Source organism: Sciurus vulgaris (assembly GCF_902686455.1).
Source record: "Sciurus vulgaris genome assembly, chromosome: X".
In the NCBI taxonomy this organism is placed as follows: domain Eukaryota; kingdom Metazoa; phylum Chordata; class Mammalia; order Rodentia; family Sciuridae; genus Sciurus; species Sciurus vulgaris.
The window spans coordinates 79,974,717-80,001,410 of NC_136471.1; the positions used below are offsets into that span (position 1 = coordinate 79,974,717).

General features: G+C 38.8%; 2 protein-coding genes across 3 annotated transcripts in view; one reads left to right on the plus strand and one right to left on the minus strand.

Annotated features, from left to right (window-relative positions):
* Positions 1-13,113, plus strand: part of PDZD11 (PDZ domain containing 11) — a 117,026-nt gene extending 103,913 nt beyond the window's left edge. Inside the window, exon 7 of the mRNA XM_079124940.1 lies at positions 11,705-13,113. Coding sequence (XP_078981066.1) covers positions 11,705-11,709 — 5 coding nt within the window. The 3' untranslated portion in view covers positions 11,710-13,113. The remainder of the gene's footprint in view (positions 1-11,704) is intronic.
* IGBP1 (immunoglobulin binding protein 1) lies at positions 86-25,370 on the minus strand. Of its 2 annotated transcripts, XM_079124924.1 has the most exons (7): positions 25,228-25,370; positions 24,638-25,055; positions 23,994-24,287; positions 15,774-15,969; positions 13,909-13,991; positions 13,128-13,240; positions 86-565 (listed from the first exon to the last, which is right to left on the minus strand). In XM_079124924.1, the coding sequence occupies exons 2-7, from the start codon at positions 24,826-24,828 to the stop codon at positions 417-419; spliced, it is 1,026 nt and encodes a 341-aa protein (XP_078981050.1). In that variant the 5' UTR covers positions 24,829-25,055; positions 25,228-25,370; the 3' UTR covers positions 86-416. The 2 variants fall into 2 exon arrangements, with proteins under 2 accessions (XP_078981050.1, XP_078981051.1); XM_079124925.1 differs by having other exon boundaries at positions 24,638-25,302.
* Positions 25,371-26,694: the final 1,324 nt, after the last annotated feature.

Below are 26,694 nucleotides of genomic sequence, written 5' to 3' on the forward strand. Positions count from 1 at the left end.
CATAAGCCTGGAGATCCATAGCTGTACCGCCCCGTCCCCCTTCCCCCACAAAAAAAGCAGCTGATACCCACATTTCTGCACAGCCTCATGTGATAGAATGGATTTTATTATATTTAAGAGAATTCATACAGCATTGATTATTATACAGAGCCATTTCTCAGTGCTCTTTTCTTTCCACTTAAGAAATCGGAATACACCATGATGAGAATTAGAAATGCCAAAACAAGATCACTGGTCATTATCTAGGGTACAAATACACACTTAATTGTTTGACACTTTATTGAACGCAAAGCAAGATTCAGCATCTTTGCTTTCGTTGCACACAGCCGAAGCAGTAGCCCAGGGAAGGGAAGGCGGCACGGTTTTCCTTGGCAGAGAAGGCACGTGCCCCATTGTCCTGTCGTGTTGTGGGAAGATTAACCCATGTTCTGTCGGTTGCCATAGCCCCTAGGATGGGTATCCTTCCAATCATCCCACTCCCTTGCTCTGCGGATTGTTTTCTCATCATCCTCTTCTTCCTTTTTTTCTTGATCTTCCTGTTTCTGAGCTGTCCTTTTGAACTCAGCTGAAGTGAGAATACAAGAAATGGGGAGGTAAGAAATTGAGGGAATGTTAACGAGTACTGCCAGGGGGCTTGGTTCCACTCTGAACATAACCTCAGACAAAGAAAACAGGAATATAGTTAGCTGCCTGCCATGGGCCCAGCAGAAGGGAGAATACTTCCATTGCTCAATTACTTCCAATATATGCTAATAACAGCAAGAAAAAGGATGCTCTGAGTTGTTTCCACAAGAAGCTGAAAATGAGGCTGGACATAGTGGTGCACACCTATAATCCCAACAACTCAGGAGGCTGAGACAAGAGAATTGCAAGTTTGAGGCCAGTCTCAGCAACTTAGCAAGGCCCTGTCTCAAACTTAAAAATATAAAGTGCTGGGGATGTTGCTCAGTGGTTAAGTATCCCTGGTACAAGAAAAAAAAAAAAAAAAAAAGGTGAACTACAGACCCCTCCCCCAACAAATTCTACTTTGTGAAAGAATTCTTGCTAAAATAGTCAACAACCTGTTGACAAACAAAAACACTGACACCAATACCAACCAAACCCCAGCAATCCAAAACCACTAATGAAAACATGTTTATGATTTGTGAATGGCCAAGAAGGTGGGACTGCAGGAGAATTTTCCTCCTCTCCTCATTTCCTTTGTTATATTTATGCAATTTCTGTTGCATGTGTAAAATTCAAAATCACTGACATTTGGACCCTCCAGAAAAGAATTCCTACGCATTGTTTTGCATATTCTTGGGAAAGGTTCTGAGGTTCAAATGACACTTATTATGCAGTATACACCTGAAATAATTTAAACTGACAGCTACATCTCTTTTGCATTAACTTTTTCCTTCGTGGGGTAAAGCAGCATTGTCCTGGCTACCCTGAGTTTGCCCATGAGATACATTCTCATTGCTTATCACAAAGAATAAAATATATGGGGATCTGATCTATTGGCTTAGAATAGATCTCATGTTCTTTTCTTAACCTCTTCATTGTAAAATATCAGAAGCCACAAAAATGTGTAAGATAAAAGTTTTTATAAGGAGGTCTTATAGCCCCCATTGGGTCAAGAAAAAGATTTTCTTTAGCCATCCCCAAAGTCTCCATGTTCATTATACAAATCACAAGTTCCCTCCCCCCACAAAAGTAACCACAATATTGCTTTTCTTGCTACGAACTTCCCTGAGTTTATTATAGCTTTATAACCCAAGTGTGCATCCCTGTACACCAGCTGTCCATTTGTACTACATTCATTTTTTTATGCAACGATTTTCAGTACAGAGTTGTACAACCATCACAGCAATCCAATTAAAAAAGAATTTCTATCATCCTCCAAACATCCTTTATGCCCAGTTACTGTTAATTCCCATTTCTTCCTTCATCCTAGCCCCTAGAACCACTAATCTATTTTCTGGCTCAAATAGATTTGCCTGTTTTGGACATTATATATAAACAGATGTTGTCATCTATAACTGACTTCTTTCTCTTAACACAATGTTTTGGAGGTTAGTCTTACCTACTTAAAAATATTTTGAACCCTGTTTTATCTTCAGGCTCCCCCTCTGCCCCTTTCCAAGTTATGTATTTGGTGAAGCTGGGCCCATTTGATCTGTAGTTTCCCAGAGCCTGGATTTTGCTGATTGCACACTCATGATACAGTCTAATGTGTTTCTATGTATTTCCTGCAGATTGGCAACTGGATGCAAATATTTGAGTCATGTTAGATACTTCTGACATGATTATAAGAGGTGCTACATTCCCTCATCAGGAGGCATATAATATCCATCTTCTTTGTTGTGATTGTTATGATGTGAATATTTTGGGTTTTTTTCCACATTATTTATTGGTGCATTATAGTTGTACATAATGATGGGATTTGGTGTTACATATTGTTTTGAATCTTATATGTCCCCAAAAGGCTATGTGCTAAAGGCTTGGTCACCAGTCTGTGGTGCTAGTGTGAGGTGGTGGAACCTTTAGGACATGGGGCCTAATGGGAGGTCTTCAGGTCACTGGAGGCATGCACTTGAAGGGGACAGTGAGAGCCTGGCCCCTTCCTCTGTTTCCAGGCCACCACAATATGAGCAGCTTTGCTCCATCATATGCTCCCTGCCATGTTCTGCCTCACCAGTGGTCCAAAAGCAAGAGAGTCAACTATCTATGAACTGAAACCATGAGTCAAAATAAATTTGTACTCCTCAATTGATCATTTCAGGTTTTTTGTCTCAGCAACAGAAAGCTGACTAACAGTGATGCTCAATGCCTAGATCCATTACTTTACTGTAATTTTAAAAAGGTGATATGCTTAAGTTTAACATTTATTTTTCACCGATTAGAAGTTTTTTAAAGAAGAGATTTTCTCTCATTTATTACTATGTAGTTACCCAGTAGGAAAGAAAAACGCTTGATTCATCTCCCACTTCTCAAGAAAGTAAATGGGTTTCCTGTCACCCTCTAAATCTGAACAATCATTTTTTTGTTTAAATTAAGAACTCATGGATTTAAACATTGGATGGACTTCAAATAACTGCATATTTTTGGTACTGGGGATTGAACCCTGGGGTGTTTTACCACTGAGCTACATCTCCAGCCCTTTTTATTTTTCAAGATAGGGTCTTGTTAAGTTGTCCAGGCTGGCCTTGAACTTGTGATCCTCCTGTCTTACCCTCCCCTGTAGCTGGTATTACAGTGTTTACCACTGTGCTCAGTTATACTGAACTGTTTTTGATGACCTGGGGAATTCTGAGTAATACTGGTCAGCTGTTTTGAAGCATGTCCCTCAACTGGTATTGCCTGCTTTTCTCATAATCCGACTAGGGCTATAGGTTTGGAGGAGAGTAACACAGAAGTGAAGTATTCTTCTCATCATAACATATTATGTTGTTGACTTCACTGATCACTGATGGTATTTTTTTTGTATGTGTGGTGCTGTGAATTGAACCTAGGGCTGCACACATGCTAGGAAACAGCTCTACCACTGATCTACATTCCTAACCCACTGATAATCTTTTTTTTTCTCCCCTTAAAGGCTGAGGACTGAACTCAGGGCCTTGCATGCTAGGCAAGGGCTCTGCCACTGAGCTAAATCCCAAACCACTCCCCACTGATAATCTTGATCACCTGATGAGTCAGTGACTTGCAGGATTTTCAACCGTAAAGTTGCTCCTCTCCTTACCTTCCCCTCTGTAGTCTTTGGAAGCAAAGTGCAAAACACATTGCACACTTAAGCAGTGAGCAGTTAGGCTCAACTTCTTTAAAGCAGGAATACCTATATAAATTATATGGAAGATTTTTTTCTAGTAGGGGAAATTAATCTCTTCTCCCTCATTTATTCAATAATATGTTTCTATCATTATATGGACTATCAATTATTTCTTTTATTCACTATGAGATAATCCCACATTGTTAGTTATTGTCCTGCTCAAATTTTTTTCAGTTTTAGCCACTGACAGTGCTTCCAGCTGGCTATTAAAGGTGTCCCTTTAACACTCTCAATATTATTTTTTTTTTAGCTCTTCTTATTTTTTAGTACTATAATATGCTCCATGTCATCTTGTGTATCCCTTAACCCAGCCCTAGAATCAGCCATTTCTCCAAGGAGCCCTGGTTCCTTTATTAAAGAACAGTATTAGAGAACAGGATTTGGGGGGAGCTGTGGTTGTAACTCAGTGGTACAGCGCTTGCTTAGCATGTATGAAGCAATGGGTTTGATTCTCAGCACTGCATATAAATAAATAAAACAAATGTCTATCAACAACTAAAATATATTTTAAAAAAAGAAAACACTTTTTGGAATCCCTATCAATATACCAGTGACATTCTTAACAGAACTAGAAAACAAATCCTAAAATTTGTATGGAAGCACACACACAAAGACAAAAGCAATCTTGAGTAAAAAGAACAAAGAAGAAAGCATTATACTAACTGACTTGAAAAATATATTGTAAAGAAATAGTAATCAAAGCAGCATAGTTTTGGTACAAAAAGCATATATGTAGACCAAAGGAATGGAATACAGAGGCTATAAGTAAACCCACAAAGCTACAGCCAACTGATCTTTGACAAAGGTGCTAATAAGAACATGCACTAGGGAAAAAGATGATCTTTTTAATATATGGTTTTGGGTAAATTGGATCTCCACATGCAGAAGAATTAAACTAGACCCCTCTCTCTCACCAGTTACACAAGTCAACTCAAAATAAACGCTCAGATGTAAGACCTGAAACTATGAAATCACCAGTAGAAAATATAGAAAAAACACTTCAAGACACTCAAATAGGCAAGGACTTTTGGACAAGACCCGAAAAGCATAGGGAAAGAGCAAAAATAGAAAAAATGGGATTACATCAATCTAAAAAGCTTCCACATGGCAAAGGTAATGAGTCAAAAGACAACCACAGAACAGGAGAAAATATTTGCAAACTATACATCTGATAAGGGGCTAATATTCAGAGTATACAGGGAACTCCAAAGCTCAATACACAAAAAAACAAAATGAAACAAAACAACCCCGCCAAATAATCCCATTAAAAAAATGGGCAATAGACCTAAGTAAACATTTCTCAAAAGACACACAAATGCCAGCAGGTATATAAAAATGTTCAACATCACTAATCATTCAGGGAAATGCAAATTAAAATTACAATGAGATATAACCCCCACTTTAGTACGAATAACTATTATTAAAAATATAAAAGATAACAAGTGCTAGTGACGATGTGCAGAAAAGGAACCATTGAACAGTGTTGGTGGCAATAAATTAGTTCAGCCACTATGGAGAGTGGGGACGGTCCTTAAATTAAAAAAAAAAAAATAGCTACCACATGACCTAGGAATCCCACTACTAGGCACATATCCAAAGGAAATGAAATCAGTCACTGAAGAGGTATCTAGAACTACTGTAGAACTACTGACAACAGCTAAGAAGTGGAAACCAAGTGTCTATCAACTGAGGAGTGGCTAAAGATAATGTAGTACATAAAAACACAATGAAATACTATTTGGCAATCAAAAGGATGAGATCATGGATGGAATTGGAAATCACTATGTAAGTGAAATAAACCAGGCACAGAAAGACAAGTGCCACATGATCCCACTTACATGTGGAATATAAAAACTTTGGTCATACAGAGGTGACGAAGAGTGGGGGAGATGGAGGGATGGGGAAAGGTAGATCAGTGGATACTAAGTTGCAGTCAGGAGAAAAAAATTGGGTATTCCATTGCACAGTAGGGTGACTATAGATAATAATAATATACTGTATATTTTAAAAGATAGAAGTGGGCTGGCAGTTTAGCTCAGTGGTAGAGCAGTTGCCTAGCATGTATGCTGCCCTGAGTTTAATCCCCAGTACTCCCCCCACAAAGCTGGGATTTTGAATGTTTTATCACAAAAGGACAAATATTTGAAGAGATAGATATACTTATCCTGATTAAAAAAAGCATAATGTAATCATGTTTTGAAACATCATGATACCCCCATAAATATGTACAATTTTTGTGTCAATTAAAAAAATCAAGCATATTTTTAAAAGCAGAAATCAATATTTGTATGTTAAAAGTACTTTGTGCTACTGTCAATTACCTTTTTTGTGTTTGGTACTGTGGCTGAAACCCAGGACCTCACAAGTGAAGCAGGTGCTCTACCACTGAGTTACACCCCTGTCCATCCTCCCATTTTTTTTTTTTGCAGCTTTTTTTGGGGGGGAGGATTGAACTCTGGACCTTGCTCATGCTATTGCTGCTCTACTGCTGAGCTACACTCCTAGCCCCCAACTATTCTTTTTTGAAGCCATACTAGTCAGTGGAAACAACACTGAAGAGTGTACTGAGTCCTGTAGATGTGACCTTAGTAGGAGCCTTTGAAGGTTACTCCCCTATATTTTATAAGATGCTCCAAGGTCATCTCATATATTTCCTGCCTAGACTTGGAATTACTATTTGTCTAAGATATCCTGATTTCTTTTATAGGAATGGTATTTCAATACCACAATCTAGGTTACTAGGTATATTCATTGCTACTGGGTTACTCCCTGTTTGTAAGCCTTTTCAGTGGATACAGCAAAGGAGTGTATTTATATTTAAATACATTTTTTTCATGAGTTTATATTCAGGACTATGGGTTTTTGTTTTTAAACACAACTCTTGAATTACATCTGCATTCTTCCATACTAAAAGTCCTAATTTCTAAGACAGAGGATATAATTAGAATATTTAACACTCATTTACATTAGCTCATATTAAATAGTCTTGGAATAATAGCACTAACATTGTCACCAATATAATTACTGAGAACAGTTAATTTTTTTTCTTCATTTTAAAAAATGGCTATACTATACTTAAGTTATCTGAGCACATAGGCATTATACACTCTATCCTCTCCCTTTTAACTCCCACTGTTAATTCTGTAAGTAATTATGTTTACTACTCAACCACCAGCCCTTGTCAATGTCTCTCATCACTGTGGTTGTCTGAATCTCATTCTCTAGCCAATTCCTCAGAGAGGGCCCATGGGAACAGTGTTTCCTGAGTTCCTCTATGTTGATAAATGTCTATGCTCTTTATACCCCAAAGTCATTTTTTTGGACATAATATCCCAGCTCACATTTTCCCCCGTTGAGTATCTTAAATATTTGCCACTCTTGTTTTCCTGTGGCATAAAGTATGGTTGTTGAAAGGTTTGAAGGTAATCTGAGATTCTTTCCTTCATAATCACCTTTTGAGTACTGGGGAGTGAACCCAGGGGTGCTCTACCACAAGCTACATTCCCAGCCCTGCTCCTTTAAATTTTTCTTTTTTATAAGGGTTTTGCTACGTTGCTCAGGCTGACCTAATTTTGGGATCCTCCTGCCTCAGCTTCCCAAGTAGCACACATGCGCCACCACACCCAGTTTCTTTGCTGTCTTTAGTATTTGTCACTTTATCTCAAACCCTGATTGTTTCCTTAGTTTAAAAAGTTCTCCTTTTTACCTTAGACAGGCATTTTCTGTTTACTCATTTTTGTTTTGAAAAAATTTTGTCTTCCTTTCTGAAATGATTCTTTTCTAGTTGTTGTCATCACATTTCTAATTCTCACTTATATGTCCTTTGATATCCTTTTATTTTCTCTCTTCCAACTCATTTATGTATATTATGATTCAGATTTGTTCTTTTTATCTTTCTAGATTGTTTTCAATTCTTTTCTTTCCTTAAAATAATTTTCTGTGTGATTTGACCTTGAAAATGTTCTCATTTTTTTACAACTGAGATCTATTTTACATATTATGAAATTCTCCCACTTACAGTGTACATTTCCAGTAATTTGAGGTATATTGAGTTTTTCAACCTTCACCACAATCTATTGTTCATTTTTATGTGAAATAAGTTTTCTTGAGCTTTTAGAAAGATGTGTGGTTCAGGGTGGCTTATCTAACTTCACAGAGGCTACATTTCTGCTGTTTTTACAGAAGGTAAAGAAACATGGTGCCTTGCTTGATCAGAGTTCCTGGTTCTAGCTCTCTTTCCCACTTTTACCTGAACTTTCTTATCTATTGTTCCTGTCCTGCTTAATTTCAATTCTATCCTAAACAATTTCTCTGCAGTTGGAATCCTGCCCCAGAAGGGAAACCTGGTGGATTAATTTAAAGAATTCCTTAGGGACTATCCTGCTCTGCAAGATTCAGCTAGATTTGCCACTTAACAGTTGAAGAACTATAGTTACTTTTTGCTACACAGCAGTCCATTGTGTGAATGTTCAAAATGTCTTTATCTTTTCTAGTGTTTATGGGCATTTGAGTAGTATTCACTCTGGGCTATTACAAAGAACAATGCTATAAACAATCTTGTATAGGTATTTTGTAGACATATAGTCTTATTTCTCTTATGTACATACTGAGGAGTAAAACTATCAGGTCATGGAAGTATATGTATGTTCAACTTTTGTGGATTGCACCCACTAGATTTCTTTTCTTGTTTCCTTCATTTACTTTGGGCTCAGTTCTCTTTGCTCCTGACTTATGAAGGTGGAATCCTAGTGAGTTGATTTATTCTTCCTTTTTTCTAAATAAAGGGTTGAGAAAGTTATACATTATTTCCTTCTGCACTGCTTTATCTCTATTCCACAAATGTTGATTCTCTTCTATCATTATCATTCGGTTCAAAGCATTTTCTATTTTTCCTTGTGATTTCTTTGATTCATGGATTATTTAGGTTTGTGTCAATTTTCAAATATCTGGGTATTTTCTAGCCATATTGTGGATTTCTAACTTAATTCCATTATAGTCTGACTACATATTCACTGTGACTTCATTTCTGAAAATTTACTGAGATTTATTGATGGCCCATTAATATGGTCTACCTTTGTTGAATGCACCATGTATATTTGAAAAGGTGTATGCTCCAGTTGTTGGATGTAGTTGTTCTGTAAATACTAAATATACTGACATGGCTGAGTGTGTTGACCAGATCTTCTGTATCCTGATTTTTGTTTACTATTTCTATGAATTACTGAAAGAGAGGTACTAGAATTCCCAAACATAAAGGTAGATTTGTCTATTTCTCCATTAAATTTGTCAGATCTTTTTCTTCATGTAATTTGAAACTTCTTATAGGTACACACTTATAATTGGTATATTCCTGATCAGTTGCCCCTTTATTAGTATGAAACTTCTCTCCAGAAATACTTTTTGTCCTGAATTCCACTTTATCTAATATTAGTATAGCTACCACAGCTTTCTTGTTTCCTGTTAGCATGGTATATCTCTCTCATCTTTTTACTTTGACTAACCTGTATCTTTGTATTTAGTAAAATATCTATCAGTAGTATGCAGTTGAGCCTGGTAATCTATTCTTTAATTCAAATCTGAATGTTTACTTCATTTACATTTATGGTGTTCTGGATTTGGCTATTCTGTTAGGTGTGCAGTAGTATCTCACCATGGTTTTAGTTTGTGTTTTCCTGATGTTATATGACATGGAGCATCTTTTAATATACTTAGATCCCATTTGTGTATCTTCTTTGGTGACGTGTTTGTTAAAAACTTTGGCCCACTTTTTAATTGAGCTATTCGTTTTCTTATTGAGTATTAAGAGTTCTTCGTACATTTCAGATAACAGTTTCTATCAGATATATCTTTAGCAAGTATTTTCTCCCAGTCTGTGGCTTGTCTTCTCATTGTCTTGATGCATCTTTTAAGTGGTTGCTCTAGGAAATACAAGATTCATCTCTAACTTTCCAGTCTACTCAGAATTAATGTACCATGTGGTTGGCAGCCTCAAAACAGTGCCCAGTAATCCAACTCTCCTAGTATTCAGGCTCTCCAACACTATATCAGGGTTTTTCTATGTGAACAAAGAATATGGAAGAAGTCAATAGTACATCACTTCCAACATTAAGTTATAAAAGACACCAAGGCTTTTGATCTTGGCTCATTCTCTTTCTCAGATATAGTTTATTCTGGGGAAAGGAAGATGTTTTATTGTGAGCAACTCTGTTGGAAAGGCCTCCTCTATTAACCATCATCAATATTTGTGGCAACACATCCTCCAGCCCCAGTCAATCTTTTGGAAGACTGTAGCTCCAGCTGATAGCAACCTTATGAGGGACCCTGAGCCAGAACCACTCAGGTGTTCCTGGATTCTTCATCCTTAGAAACTATGTGATACAATGAATGTTTATTATTTTAAGCTATTAATTTGTTACAAAGCAACAGTTAATATGTATCATATAAAATAGAAGAATCTCACATATAGTTCCACTTACTGTTTGTCATTTTGCTACAGCTGTCACATACATTACATCTGTTACATTATAAACCCAGCAAGACAATACAATATTTTTTTGCTATTAAGAAGCCATATACACTTTTAAGCAATTACTTATGTGGGTAGGGGAGAGTAGTATTTACCACTTAATTATCATTTCTGCTGCTCTTCACTCCTACTTGAATATCCAAGTTTTTATCTGATACCTTTTTCCCTTTAGCCTGAAGAATTACAGCATTTCATTAATGCTAGTTTTCTAGTGAAGAATTATTTTAGCTTTATCTAAAAATGCCCTAATTTCATCTTCAGTTTTATGGATATTTTCAATGGATATAAAATGATGGGTTGGCAGTTTCCCATCCCCCAGGCACTTTAAAGATGCTTCATTGTATCTGGCTCCCACGGTTTCTAATGGGAAGTCAGCAACAATGCATATCATTGTTCTCCTATACAGAATGTGTATTTTATCCCTGTCTGTTTTCAAAATTTCCTCTTTTGGTTTTTAGTAGTTTAACTATGATGTGACTATGTATGATTTTATTCATATTTAATAACCTGAATCTATAAATGTGTGTTTCACAGATTTGGGAAAATGTGCAGCAACCATCTATTGCTTCAAATATATTTTCAGCCCTAATCTCCCTTTCCAGGTATTCCAATTCCATGTACATTAGACCTTTTTACATTGTTTCACAGGTCACCAAGTTATTGTCTACTTTCTTTAATCTTGTTTTTTCCAGAGTAGATAATCCTGATTGATCTTCAAGCTGATACTTGATTCTCTCATTGCCAGTCTGCTATCAAGTTGATCTAGACATTTTTACATTTCGGATGTTACTTTTCAGTTCCAGAACTTTTTTTTTTTTTTTTTTTGGGGGGGGGGGTCCTGTGGATTGAACCAGGGGTGCTTTACCACTAAGCTACATCCCCAGCCCTTTTTATTTTTTTATTTGAAACAGGGTCTCATTAAGTTGCTGAGGCTAACATCAAACTTTTGATCCTCATGCCTCAGCCTCCCAAGTCATTGGGATTAAAGGCATGCTCCACCAGGCCTTGCTCAGTTCCAGAATTTTTTCGTGTATCATTTCTATTTCTCTCCTGAAATTTCTTAGCTTTTCATTCATTATAAGCATATTTCCCTCTCTGTGTCCTTGATCCCAGAAATAGCTGTTTTTAACTCCCTGTCTGCTAATTTCTAACATCTGAGGTTGATATCCATTGATTGCCTTTCCTCTTGAAAATGAGTCATATTTTCCTGTTTTTTCCAAGTCTAATAGCTTAAGATTGAATCCTAGACAATATGAATCGTACAGATGGTCCCTAACTGATGATGGTTCAACTTACAATAGTACAAAAGTGATATGCATATAAATGTGACTGTATTTTGAATTTTAAATTATGATTTTTTTTCCCAGGTTAGCAATGTACAGAGATTTTCTTGACACCGGGCAGCAGCAATAAACCAGAGCAGCCAGTCACACAATCACGAGGGTAAACAACCCACACTCTACAGTATGCTGTGTTGCTAAGATGTTCAGTAGTCTAGCTGTATTTTACACTTATGATGGGTTTATCAGGATATGACCCTGTTTCAAGTTGAGGAATATCTATCAACATTGTACATATTCTGAATTATTTAGTTCCTCTAAAGAGTGCTGATTTTTCATTTTAGAAGGTAATTAACTTGTCCAAAAACAAAATGCCAAATGCTACCTCCCTTGGATTGGGAAATAGTTGAATTTTCCATTTAGTTATTTTAGTCTTAGCTAAGGTGCTTGAAGTTCATTCTGTACATGCAGAGTTTAGGAGTTAGCTTCAGATTTCTGCAGGGTTTATATACAGAACTAAGGATTCTCCACTTTGGTTCTCTCCTTTCTGGGATACCCTCCCTTTTCAGTTGCTACAGTTACCCTGAACTCAGTTCTCTAATTCCTCAATGAACACAATAATAAGTTTCTATGCAAATTTTAGCTATTCCACATCACAGAAACTGCAAACTTCCCACAGATGAAAAGCTATGAAAAATATACAAAACCCTTTCAAATGACCACTATTTTCTGTAGTATAGTAGAACAGCACTGGAGCTGAGAACTGAAAGGCCTGAATTTAAATCCTAGCCTGACCACTCACTTAGCTATCCTATGGTTAGCTATCCTATGGTAAGCTATCCCATGTCCTTGTCTTAAAATGGGGATAGGAATGTCTGCTTCATGAGTTTGTAAGAAGAGGGTCAAATGTGTTAAGAAAATGTTCCATCTGTTTAGTGGCAAGAGTTGGGCTGGTCACCCCAGGTCTGTCCATTCTTATTCTGCTACACCCTATGGCATTCACCTTTCTGGCCACTCTACATCTTTGGATTCCAAAGACACTTTTCGAGTTGGGCGTCAAGAATACAAGAAGTCAAAGTCCCTGCTCTGAACGAATTCCAAGTACAAGGAAGTGTTGTCTGCCTTCCAGTTTATGCCTGCTTCTGGTTTCTCTCTAGTGCCTTCAGGTAATTGTTTTTTTAAAATATTTTGTTCAGTTTGTAATTGTTAATCTGTATGCAGGGCTGGCCCGATACAACCTGCTCTGCCATTATAAAAGATGAATTACTATCCATGGATTTTTGGCTTTGCTATCTTTTTGCTGTTTTTATGTCATGATACCTGGAGAAATTCACAGACTATGCTGCTACTGTCCCCATCCTCCTAGAATAATCTATTTCTTTTAATTATAAACATGACACTGCCTAGAAACTTTCCCCAGATTACTCCCAAAAGGAATTGACATTTCAGAATTTAATTACCAGGGAGTAATGGATCAGTAGTTCAGTTATTTCACCCCACCTCTACATACCTGAGGTTGCCTTGGCTATTCCCTGATCGGGTAATGCTCCGAATTTTCGATGCTGCTCATACCAGTCACTTACTGTCATAGTTGCCAGACTTGGATAACCAGCTCCAAATACTCTGCAAAAATTACATTGCACTTAGAAAACGAAACAAAAATAACAGCATTAATAAGCCTTTTTACTTTAATGACAAGGCCTGTGTCTGCTTCAGTCTCATGCCCCTACCCAGCTCTCTTCTGAACAGCTGTACAACCAACCATGAAGATATATAAAAAGAGGCATCCCAGAAGGGACACTGAAATCAAGAGCTTGCATGAGAAAATAAGCAGCCCAGGATCATTTCCCAATAAGCAATCCCAGAGGCCAATGCCCCACAGAGTAGTAATGACACTATGGAATGAGAATTTACAGTTGGTGGCCTCTGGAAGGCCACTATGTGGAAAAGCATCGAGAACTCAGAATTAAATTATAGAAAAACAAATATGTCCTTTTGAGAATTTCAGTTGAAGGCAGGAAAAAATAGGAATGGAAAACTTAAAAAGTACATGATTCTCCATTACATTCCTTCTTCCTGCTTTCCTTATTTCTATGCAAAGGAAATGACTGAGAAAGACAGACATGAAGAAAGTATCAAGATCATTAATATCCCTTTGATGAAAAAATGGTTTCCATAGGTGGAGCCATGATTTTTCTGCAATGCCCATTCTGTGCATCACTCATGTACTGCCATGGAACCATCAAAAAACAGGGGGCTGCAAAGATAGATCACTTTCCAGTACTACCTACTTGGCTTGGGCCTTGTTCCGAGTGAGTACGAAGGGTTTCATTGGAGGCCTCTCCTGAAGAGACTCTGGGTGAGAAGTTGATGCCTAAGAAGAAAATACATTTCAGAGGCGCATTTGCCATTTTACCTACCTATAATTCAGGCTCTCAAGTCTTTTGGTGTTAGAAAAGCTCTGGATTCAAAATTCACCTACTTTCTATTTATCGGTTTTTAAGATACAGCTCTCTTGAGGGACTTGACTATTTTGCTAAAATTGAAAGTTCTCCCAGAAATCTTACCACAAGAAAAAAAAATTACTAGATTTAAAACTACTGGTTCCAGCCAGGGGTGGTGGTACACACCTGTAATCCCAGTGACCTGGGAAACTGAGGCAGAGGGATAGCAAGTTCAAGGTCGGCCTCGGCAACTTAGTGAGACCTTAAGCAACTAGTGAGATCCTATCTCAAAAATAAAAGGGTTGGGGATATGACTCAGTGGTAAAGTACCCCTGGGTTCAATCCCCAGTAACAAATAAACAAATAAACGAACTAGATTTAAAAAATATCCCCTCCAGAGGAGTTTCCAAAGCCCCTTCCATGTTACATTTAAATTCCTGGAGCTGGATTTGAAGCCTTTTTCCTCACCTTAGCCTTCAGTGGAAATGCTGAATGAATTAAGTCCCTTCTAAAACCTCTTCCAATGTAATTATGCTAACAATTGTCAAGAACCCCTAGGGGATTTTTAAAATGGATGTGTCTAAATCAAAGGGGGGAGGATGGGCAGAAGTTTCTGTAAAAAGGTATATAGAAATGTTTCAAGGAACCTTGGCTTTCTAGGAAATACATGGAAACAAAGAATGGTCAAAGAAAAGGTGCTCACTTTGTTCTAGCTTCATAATCCCAATACTACATATGAGAGTGTTTTAAAAAATAGCCACCAAACAAAGGGACAGGGCAGGATCCACAAGAGTCCAGCCTCAAAATGCTTGAAAACCACTAATTTGGATATGCTCAAAAGGGCCTTATGGCCCCTTAGAATACTAATTGCTCATTCTTTGATCTTTTAATAGGAAGAACTAGGTTGATATATCCTGAGGCAAGGTCCTGGGCTAATTAGTAGAAAACAAATTAGGAAGGGGTTTCTCTCAGGACTTAAGTAAATGCCTGTGACCAGCTGACAAATTCAACTCAATTCATGTTGCAGCTTGTACCAAAGAGCAAGTGGCAGCACAGCCTATCCTTTTGAAGAAGCAGCTCCAAAACAGGGTTAGGATCTTCAAAGACAGCCAAAGCTGTGTTACACCAGGTTTTCTTTACCAGTATTCTGAGCATTCTGTGCATGGAGATGTCCTTGCTCTGGTGTCTCCTATTTGGGTGATCTAAAGGTGTGAGAGTGCATCATTGTGTAAGGTTAAGTTCTAAGTCCTCACCCAACCTAAACACACTCCTGGTCTTTGTCTCATCTTCCTCTGTTTACTCTTTTCTCTCTCTCCTCCCAGTTTTATTTTTCTTTCCCACCCATCCTGTTCTTCTTTCCCTTTATCATAGTCAAGCAGATTTTAAAATCCTCCCTTCCTATGCCTCACTAAAGCAGCCATGATTTGCCACAGCCAAAACCAATTTTTATTTCAGGGACGTCTCTGTCCCCCATGCTATGTCACAAAATTACAAATAACTAGAAGTGTGTTACAGATTAGAAAGCACTGGGGAATGCTATTGTAAGTTAAGGAGAAATTTACCCTAGTGAACCATCAGCTTTTATCTACTTATCCTATTAAGAACAATGATTTTACAGAGACTTACAAAGATTTTAATTGATTACTCTCCTGTAGAATATTCGACCCTCTCATGGCAGCATTTTGAGCTGTGTGGTCAGCGACCAGGCTTACCTCTCTTGAAGAGTCTTTTTCTCTCAGGATCTTTATTTCCTGGTCAATGCTCTCAATCTCTTCTAAGCTGATACCAATCCACCTCCGAAGCTGAAGGAGGTGATATTCACGAACACGCTCATCATCTGCTTGACCACTTTCCACAGCAGATTTCAGTGCAGACAACCTATGCTCCACCTCCTTCTTCTGCTTGTATCTGTTCCACAGAAAAGCATTACCCATGAACTTAAAAATAAAGAGGTATTCCTTAAAAAGAAGGCCATGCTAAGTTTTTACCTTTGCAAATGTCCAGGTAGTAAGTACACAGATTTCCACTTTGACAGGAATATAGATTCTATAACCGAGAGCCTGTCACCAGGCAGTTCCCTCAGACTATGAAGCAAGGAAGGGCCCAAAAGAGGCTGAGAAATAACATTCTGAGCCAGAAAAATATAGCTGTACCCTGATCTCAACACATCCTGCCATAATCTTTAGGGAGAGTATACCTTAGTCATTTGATTATATCAACCCTGAATCAACTGTGTGCTTAGTGACGCACAGTGCTTCCCACAGGGTTTCCAATTGAGAGTTAAGTTATACCCTCAAAGAATCATAGAATGTTAGGGATTATTTACTACCTATTGATGTAGGAATTCCTTGTGAAACAGCCTAATAAATGATCATCTCTTTTCTTCCAGGCAGAACATTCCCAGAACTTCTGACTCATCCTTATCTAATTTAAAGACTCAAACACTTAGCTGCCCTTTTCAGGATATATTCTAGTATATCCTCTATCATTCATCCAACAAATATCTCCAGAGTGCCTATTGTGTGATCAGCACTTTTAGTGCTGGAGATACAGTTTATAAAAGAAAGTTGTTGCTTTCATTCTAGTGGGAGAAGGCAGAGAAAGAGATGACGAGTCAGGTCTAAGTACTGTGAAGCAGTAAAAAGCAAGGTCAAGTGGGTTGAGTGATGGTGTGAAAGTAGGAGTGCTATTATATTTAAGGTGGTCAGAAGAGACATCAAAAGGTGGCATCTAAGCAAAGCTTTCAACCAAACAAGCAACTCATACCAATATCTGCAAGCGTTTTAAGAAAAGAAAGCCCAAAGGCCCAGGAAGAGTGACTGACCTGGCATGTTATGTTTGGGAAAAAACAAGGCGGCCATTGGGGCTGGAATGTGAAAAAGAGTGATAAGAAATGAGGTCAAGAGAAAGCAAGCCAGGGTCATAATGTGTAGAACATTGTAGGCCATGATACCCAAAGTACCAAATACCATATTTTGAGTGAGACGGGAAAGCTACGGGAGGTTTTTGAATAGAATACATGACATGAATCAACAGAGACATGAAAAAACTTTTCTAAAAAAATATGGGTCATTCTGGTGTTGTGTGCAGTCAGGGCTGAGAAACAAGGGTGGAATCACAGGGAAAGCAATTGAGAGAATACTGGCACAATCCAGGTGAGAGGATATAACTTGAAGGAGGGAAGTAGTGATGGAGAGGGTGAGATGTAGATATATTTAAAATATAACCTGATATATTTATCAAATTATCACAGGGGTCCAGGATTAATGAAAAGTCAAGAACCACTGCTCTGGAAACACTCTGTTATCAAAAATTTTAGGTTCCTCTGCTCTTTTTGCCCAACAAATTGGCGTTTTAAACAACTGTCACACCCTCATTATCGGTAGACTTCTGAGTAAAATACTACGAAGTTCAATTCCTAGCTCATCAGTGCTATTAGTGATACAACCTGAGAATGTTTAACCATTCCCACTGCTACCCCCACCTTCTTTCCTGGTGGTACCTATGTAACAGGGGGAAATAAACATACCAAGGCCTTAGAATGTATATATTCCAGGATAAGTTCTGGGTTAGTCTAGGGGTCCTCTGAATAAGGTTCTTGTGCTTCTTTTCCCATTCTCCTTATGTGTATAACCCCACACTTTTTTGCCCCCTTCCTTCTTTTCCACTTCCTTGCTTCTGTGATTTGGCTCTTTTTCATCCTTTAGACTTCTGGCTGCTCAGCACCTGCTCTTTTAGACCAGTGTTTTAAAACCATTTTGTCTTGGCAAAAGAATTCTGTCTTCTAATGAGAGCTTATATGGAAACCCAATAATTAATAAACAAATAAAAGCTGCCTTAATGGAATCAGGAGGGTTACCAACATTAATTCAGGCACTGTGGTAGAATCTTAGGGCCTTGAGGAACAGACTGAAAAAAATTGTTCTAGACTTCTTCACTATTCTACATTTCCCATGGTGGGCCATTACATGGAAATAGTCCCTAAAACCCTAAAATTCCCTACCCCTGCTCCCATGACCCTTTGATTCTGGGAGGCTTTTTTCTAAGCTGGTGTACAGAGCTAAGGAACTAAAAATTTGTCAAATGGGTTAACTATAAATCCTTACTAACCAATTTTAGCTTTTTGTTCATCCTTTGGGGAGACTTCATCCAACAATCATGCTTGCCAGAGGGCAGCCAATATAGAATTCAATTTCCCTTTTCACTTAAAATCTCTGCAGCTTCACCCTTTCTCTTTTACTCTCGTCTTTAAAGAGCTGTCATTGCCATTCTACTTTCCTATCAATCTAGTCCCCAATCACATTCTTGTAGGCCTCACTCTATTAATCACCCTTCCTACCATTAGCAGCTATATTTTTTTACTCTATTGGTGCCTTTCCCATTTTAGAAACACGTTCCCTCAACCCATTTTCTACCTTTTCAAATGATACACTCTTTTCTATGCTACCAAGGAAATAAGTATTAGAACTGGGAATTTAAAGACCTGAGTTTTAGATCTTAGCCTGCCCATGTACAAGCTATGTAATTTTTGGCAAGCCAATTCTCAGAGCTCATTTCCACAGTTCCAAATTGGGGATCTATTTCATGAAGTTACCAAGAGGATCAAATGGAAAAATACACATAAAAATGCTTTGTAAGTGACAACACAAATTTTATGAGCTGATGAGGAAACTGAGGCTAGGAGGAGCTAGGAAGTGGTAAAAACTGGTCAGCCCAGGTCTGTCTGATTCCAAAGAATCTTTTTTTTTCTGATACACCATATTGTTTCCATCTTTCTGATTACCATTCATCTGTTCCTCTCTCTATAAATACTTACTCTGACACAATTACTGAATGGGCACCAAGGGATACAATGATACAATTAGATACTAAAATACAATTACTATGGTTTCTGAGCTTGAGGAGTTACAAGTCTAGAGACTAAGAGTCATGCTGTATAAGTAACATGAACTAGAGAGCTACAGTATCAGCAGGATAAGAAAGGAAAGGCTTCAAAGAGGACATAACATCCGCTCTCTCTCTACGTTCTCCTGTATGTACCTTGTTGAGTCTCTTACCTCTGATTGCTCTTTTTCCTCTTTTTCTTTCTCCCTTAATTTGCCCCAAGGTTTTATCCTTAGCTTTTTTCTTTCTACTTGATTTTACTTGGAAAACTCATGCATACTCACCATAGCAGAAGGCTCCTAATTTTTTGCATCAGCCACAAAACAGTCTCATAAATTATAGTTGCACATTTCCATGTCTATGGAAATGGCTATCCAGTTGTCACTTTAGGACCTAAATTCAGTAAATCCCAAACTAGAGTCGTTACTTACCCAGCTTCTACTTCTTCAGTTCTGTCAAAAGAACGGAGGTGCTGTTAAACAACCAGACTCACATTCACTCCTCAAAGATGGGAATTAGAAAACATACGTGAAGAAACAGGTTTGAGAGAGGAAAGACATACCATTTAGATGTTTCATTTAGGAAGGCCACATTGCCTAAAGTCATTGGTGGGGAATTTACAGAAAGTAAAGAAGTCTCTGAATGTGTGTGTGTGTGTGTGTGTGTGTGTGTTGCTGGGGATGGAACCCAGGGCCTCATGCCTAGTAGGCAAGTGCTCTACAATTGTGCTACACCCCCAGCCCTGAATAATTTTTCTAATCCTATCAATGCTTCTTATAAAAGTAGTACCTATGATATCTATAACTTCATTTTTATCACTTTATCCTATTTGGAATTCTCTTGTTTTTCTCTCTTCCTTTTCAATACTCTGCACACATCTATTCCTTATACAGACCTCTGCCCATACACTTAACTTCTGCCAAACCAGGCTATTATCTATTCCCTGTACATAGCTTAATCTACCTGCCTTTGGGCTATTGCTCACATTGTTTCTCCTGCTTGTCAGCAGCAAATATTGCTTAAGCACCTTCTACATGCCAGGCCCTGTGCTAGGCATATGAGAGTGAATGAGAAAAATGGCTTCTGCCCTCATGACGTATACATGTATACATGTATACATGTAGTAGGGGAGAGGCAAAACCCAGAAAGACATACATGAAATCACTGCATGTGAAATAAGTGCATGAAGGAAACAAACATGGGGCAAAGAGATAGAATGACAGATGTTAAATAGAGAATGGTCTGGAAAGGCCTCTCCAAAAAGAGACATTTGAGACCAAAAAGATAAAGAATTTGCCATATAAAGAGCATTCCATGCAAAGAGAACAGGATGTACAAAAATTCAACAGAGGAACTGTGTCTGTCAAAGAACTGAAAGGTAGCTACTGCAGCCAGAGTCTATTCAATGAGGGGAGAATGTTCGCAATGAGACTGGAGAGACAGGGACCAGATCATGCAAGGTTTAGTTAGTGGTTTGGCTATTTCAGATGAGAGATGCCAGTGGCCTAGACTGAGGTATGCTAGTGGAGATGAAGAAATAGAAGGACAGGCAATACTTTTTGTGGCTAGAATTCACAGGCCTTGCTGACAGACTACATGAGGAAATTCAGAAAGAGGGAGGAATTGAAGCTAACTCTTAGGGTTCTTGCTTACATACCTGGCTGAATGGTGGTGTACTTACTGAGATGGTGAAGACTGGGGCATGGGAGTACACTTGGGGGTCAAAAAGCCAAGGGTTTGGGCTTGGGCTGTAGCTCAGTGGTAGAGTGCTTGCCTAGCATGCACGAGGCCCTGGGTTTGATCCCCAGCACTGCAAGGAACAAAAAATAAATACGTAAATAGATGAAAGAAAAAGCCATGGGCTCGGGGTATAGCTCAGTGGTGGGGTGGGGGGAGGAGAGCCAAGGGTTCAATTTTATCACATGTCAAATTTGAGATGTCTATGAAACACCCACAAAGGGTGCTGGAAGTATGGTTCTGAAGGTCAAGAGGCGTCTGGGCTAGTGATATGAAAGTGGGAGGCATTAGCATAAAGATAGTGTTGCTATCTCATCTGTCGGACACTTTTAAAAAATGTTCAAATGAACTAGAGGAATAGTTCAGCAATAGAACACTTGCCTAGTGCATATAAGTCCCAGCGCCAAAGGGGGAAAAAAAGAAAGAAAAGAAAAAGCTCAAAGATCAAGCTTGCAGGCCAAAGAAATGCAAACCAAAATAATGAGATACCCTTTTCTATTTGCCCAATTGGATTTCCTAAGTACAATGGGACATACTCTGAAATTCTGCTATTGTGGGAAGTAACAGTTACCACATATTAAGAACTTTAAAATATTCCAACAAAATATTCAAACACTTTGACCTAATTACTGATCCTTCTAGAAATCTATCCAAAGGAAAGAGAGGTAGATGTGGCTAAAGATGATTGTACATAGCATTAAATAGCCAAAAAACCATAGTCTAAATATTTGACAATAGATTAGTTTAAATAATTGTGTTACAACTATGGGCGGAATATCATATAACTATTAAATGTCATGGATTTGAAAGACATGAGGAAATGCTCACAATAAAATGTTAGGTTAAAAAAACAGGATAAAAATCTATATTTACAGTATTATTCCAAATTTATTAGCTAACATAACTATATATCTGAAAGAAAATACATCAGAAGTTAACAATGACATCTATGAGTACTAGGATTAAGCTTATTTTTAATTTTTAAAATATTCTTGTTTTGTAAACTTTCTACAATAAGCATTATTATTTTTACATTCAGGAAAATCTGTCATTTCTATTTTTAATCATTCTTTAAGACTCATCTTACATGCCATTCCATTCTGAAATTTTTCCTCATTCCTCCAACTACATGTGAACACTCCCCCATCTTTCTCCACAACACTAAGTATCTACGACATTTAGTCTTCTTTTTTGTATAATTATTTGAATAAGATTCACTGTTTAAACTACCTGTTATATGTCAATAGGCTGCCCCCAATTTCTTATAAAAGATATGATGCCAAGCTCTACTTTCAATTCTATATCCTCAAAATATCATTCACTGTCACTCACTATTCCTTTATCAGAGTATATTATTCTTCATAGCCCTTACCAACTAAAATTACATTATTTACTAGCTTATTATCTGTCTCCATCAGAAAAATAGCTTCATGATGGCACTGGAATTGTCTGGTTCTCCAATATCTAGAATAGTTCCTGGCACAAAGGGCTCAATAAATATTTGTTGAATGAATTAACCAATTTTCAGCTATCTAGACCATGCCTCTCTTCTAAACTTCAGGCCCCAGATACCTCTATTTGGATGTCTTCTAGGAATCTTAAACTCAGAATGTCTTAATAATGAATTTATCCTTTCCCCTATCATCCTCTATTCCCCATCTCAGTGAATTCCAGAGCCAATCACCTTAATCAGAAACATGGACATTTTTCTGACTGCTTCCTTATCATACCTCCCATAACCATTTAATCATCAGGTTTTCTTCAGATTTTATCCTTTTCAGTACATATATCCCTTCCCTCCCTCTGCCAATGCCCTGAGCCATCATCACCTCTGTGACCTAACTGGGTCTAATGTATTAGTTAAAATGCAAATATGACCATGCTACTCTTTTAAAAAATTCTTCAGTGTATCCCAGTTCCCAAAGTAAGCTCCTTAACATAACCTACCCAAAAAGGCAGCTAAAAATTATGATGTATGTGCCAAATGTTGTGCTGTTCTATGTGTTTTTACCTCATTTATGCTTAACCCTCTGAAATAGGTACCATTACTATTTAGATTTCACATAAGAGGAAACTTGAGGCTCACAAAGGTTAAATAACTTACCCAAAGTCCAATGGCTAAAAATAAAGCTAGGACTCAAATGCAGCTCTCTGACTGTGCAACCCATATCCTTAGCCACAAATATATAAACCTTGTGGACTTTGAGTACTTATTCTAAGCTAAATACTTAGTATGCATTTCTCTTCAATCCTCATACCTACTCTATAAGGAGGGACCGATTATTATCTCAATTTTGCAGTAGGGGAAATTAGGTAACTTGCCACCAATCCCAAAGCAAATGATGGAGCTGAATTAAAACACTTTCCAAAGTTCTTAGCAACCAGGTTGCTCCTTCACCTTTCTTAGATTCCACGCTTGCTTTGGTCTGGATCCTACATTTTCAGTATCATTCCTTTCCCCTTTCTTCCACCCCTTTGTGTCCTAGTATCACTTAATTGCTTGTGGGTGCTGTTCCACCCTCATACATCCCCACCTCAGCACTGTTTCTTTAATGCTTACATGGCTTTACAAATGCTATTACCTCTGCTGGCTAATGCTCTTCTCTTCCTCAGGATAATATTCTTGTTTATCCGTAAACAACTCTGCACAGGAATCACCTTTTCCAGGGAGCCTTCTCCTCTCTTTAATTCCCTCTTTGGCTAATGCTCTCACAGTTCCTCATACATCTCTTTGTGACATCACTTTATATTGTTTCTAGATCTGTTTCCTTCACCAAAATGTCTGATAATCAAAGATAAGAACCACCCATACAGTTTGTATCCACAATGCCTAGCATAGTTTCTAGACATTGTGAGCACCCACTGAATATTAAAACAAACAACAACAAAAAACTAGGAGTAAGCAACTTTTTCAAAGTCACATCATGAGGATGTGTTCAGGACATTACACATCTGATCCAGTACTGTTAGAACTACACAATAGAACATAGACTAGAGCTCTGAGACACTGTGCCCTTCAGAGATATTTACCCCACACAAATATTATGCTGTGATGTGGAAAAAGTTGGGAAATACTGCAAGATTACATTGCTACTCTTGGCAGTAGGGATCTAATGGTTAGGAATGGTCACCTCAACAAAGGCAGAGGCTTCTCAAAAAACTCAGTAAAGTTTGCTCTCACCAGGATCTATGCTCAATAAAAACCAAAAGACTGACATACACCACTCTGTCCTTCACACACACAAAAGCACATGCACCCCCCCCCATAACACTTCCATTGGGCAGTTCTCAAATTACTGCTATTGACCCACCTCTCTATTTTAGCCTGTCTTTGAGATGCCATAGCAACGAGGCTAGGATAGGCCATGGAGGAACCAGCAGTGTTATTTTCAGCTGAGTTGTTCTTGGTTTTGGGCAGCTGAAACCGTGCCACATGATAGTAATGGCACTGAGTTAAGAAGTTTATAAAGTGTTCTCGAGCTTGCTGCAAATGCTCTAGACGCTTGCTGGGGTTCACTTGTTTCATGGTGAGGGCTCCTTGAAACGCTGGCACCATCAAGTACTTCAAGTCGGTGGAAGCAATCTCTTCCAAATCTTCATTTCGGCTGGAAAGAGTAAAGAGCAAAAGAGGAGGCTGTGAAGCCTGGCCGAGCATTCAAACTGTGGCCCTTGCTTCCTGGGGAAGAGGAGGGCTAGGAAAGAGTGGAGCAAAGGCAAGAGCAGCCGGTTTCTATGTAAGTAACCCAGTGCTCACGCCCAGAGCCTATGCAGTCAGAATCATGCGTTATCAATCATCTTGGAAGATAAGTAGATAATGTAAACAACGTACACATGATTGCAGCAAATAACAACTTAAGGATCTTAGTCAAGGTCCTTCCACCCAGGCGCAAGGGCTCCACCCTTGGCAACCATTGTTACTTTCGTTCTCAGCCGTTATTGCCCTCTCCCCACCTACCTGAACAAATCAAGCTGTGATAACATTTCAGTAGCCTTCTCAAGAAGGTCCAGTGCCTTTAACACCTTATCTTGAACTATCCGGGAACCGGTGGGTTCAATCGCTACTTCCACTTCATCCAGAAGCTTCCTGCTGGTTTCGAACAACTCGGGAAGCCGCGGCAGCTCTAACTCGTCTTCAGACGCTGCCATCTTGGGGGAGGGAGGAACCCGGAAGACCTCACTTCCGGGGTCAAAGGCAATCTTTGTAAAGGAGGATTCCGGGAGCCCCTACGTCACCGGAAGTGGCGTCGCATTGGCCAGTCACTTCATTGTTACAAAAGCGTCAAGAGACTTCCGGGAGCTGCAGTTTGCCGGCCCTGGCAACCGAATTTCCATAGACCCATTTTGCCAGGCAGCGGGTTAAAAGTTGTAGGCATCTGTTAAAAACAAACACACAAAGCAAAACCCCAAGCGCCGTTTTAAGATCTGCTCCTCATGGCCGACACTGGGCTGGGGAGTTCCGTGGGCTCTGACGCCAAAGGGAGGCGAGACTGAATTCAGAGCGCAGACGAGAGCGAGCTTTAGGGAGCGGTCAGGAGCGCGCCTTACCTCGCGAGTCGCTCTCCAAGTTGAGGAGCCCGGGCAGTCAGAGGCTCAGGTCGCCGCGCCGCAATCACGGTTCGCAGGTCTGGTTGCGTGAGTGTGAAGTGCAAGTGGCGCCCCCCTCCGGCTTCCGTCACCCACCAGATGGAGCTCCGGGTTCCTCCCAACCAATCCTCGCCTGCCCTGTTCCACTTCACGTAAACCCCCTCCTCCCCACACACTCCTACACACTTGGGGTCGATACTGGAGCCTCTCTCCTTAGACCAGATAATTTGGTAATCTGCAGCTCCGATCTCCCCACAGTCCGCTTCCTTTCGTGCCACTTAGTTCCCAAGTCAAATGTTACTTCCTTTGTGCAACCTTCTTTGACTCCCCCCTGCCGACCCCCTATCCGCCAAGTCTGGGTTTCCTTATGTGCATCCCTGTCACAGCACCTACCACAATGTATAATAGCTAGTGATTTACAAATTTCTCTCCCTTACCAAAATGAGCTTGAATGGTCTTTGCATCCCTCTGGTTTGCCTGAATACTTATTAAGTGCCCAGTGTCATTATATGAGTAGAAAAATAAGTGATCCGTTTGGAATGCAGCCCAAATCATGCAGAACTGTGCTGTTAATAGGTTGCTACCCATCACTTAAAAGTGGCTATTTTAAATTGAGATGAGCTGTAAGTGTAAACTGCACACAAGATTTCAAATACATTACAAAGGGAGAATATAAAATATCTTAATACTTTTCGAATTGACAAGATGTTGAGGTGATAACATTTAGGAGATATTCATTATTTATTTTTGGTACTGGGGACTGAACCCAAGGGTGCTCTACCACTAAGCTGAATATCCACCATTTTTACATTTTTTTTTTTTTTAATTTTGAGACAGACTCTGGTTACGTTGCCAGGGGTTTCCTTGCAACTTGTGATCCTCCTGCCTCAGCCTCCCAAGTAGCTGGTATTACAGGCCTGTGCCACTGACCCCAGCTGAGTTAAATATTCTTAACATTAATTTCATTTCTTTCATTTTTAAAAACGTGTCCAGTAGGAAATTTAAATTTACATTTGTGGCTCACATATTTCTACAGGACAACACTGATGTAAAATATAAATCCAGGACTTTGAGAGGAAGAACATTATTGCTTTGAGCAAATGGATATAAATATATATGTTGATTACCTTTGGACAAACCTTGAGTTGCTCTAGGAGACTTAAGTGGTTAAAGGTGAAAGACTTATGATCTGAAGAGAAACCAGAGTATCAGGAGACTTTAGGAGGCACACAGATTGCCCCCCTGAAAATAAACTGTTCAAACTAAATATATTTTAAATTCAATACCACTGGGAAGAAAAAAAGTTGTCATGTGTAAACAACCAGAGGGTAATACACGACAGTGTTGATTTCATAAGTTGTAAAACCAAGAAATGACAATTCAGAAGGTTTCTTAGACATGACATGCAGTTTTAAAATTTCAAAGTTT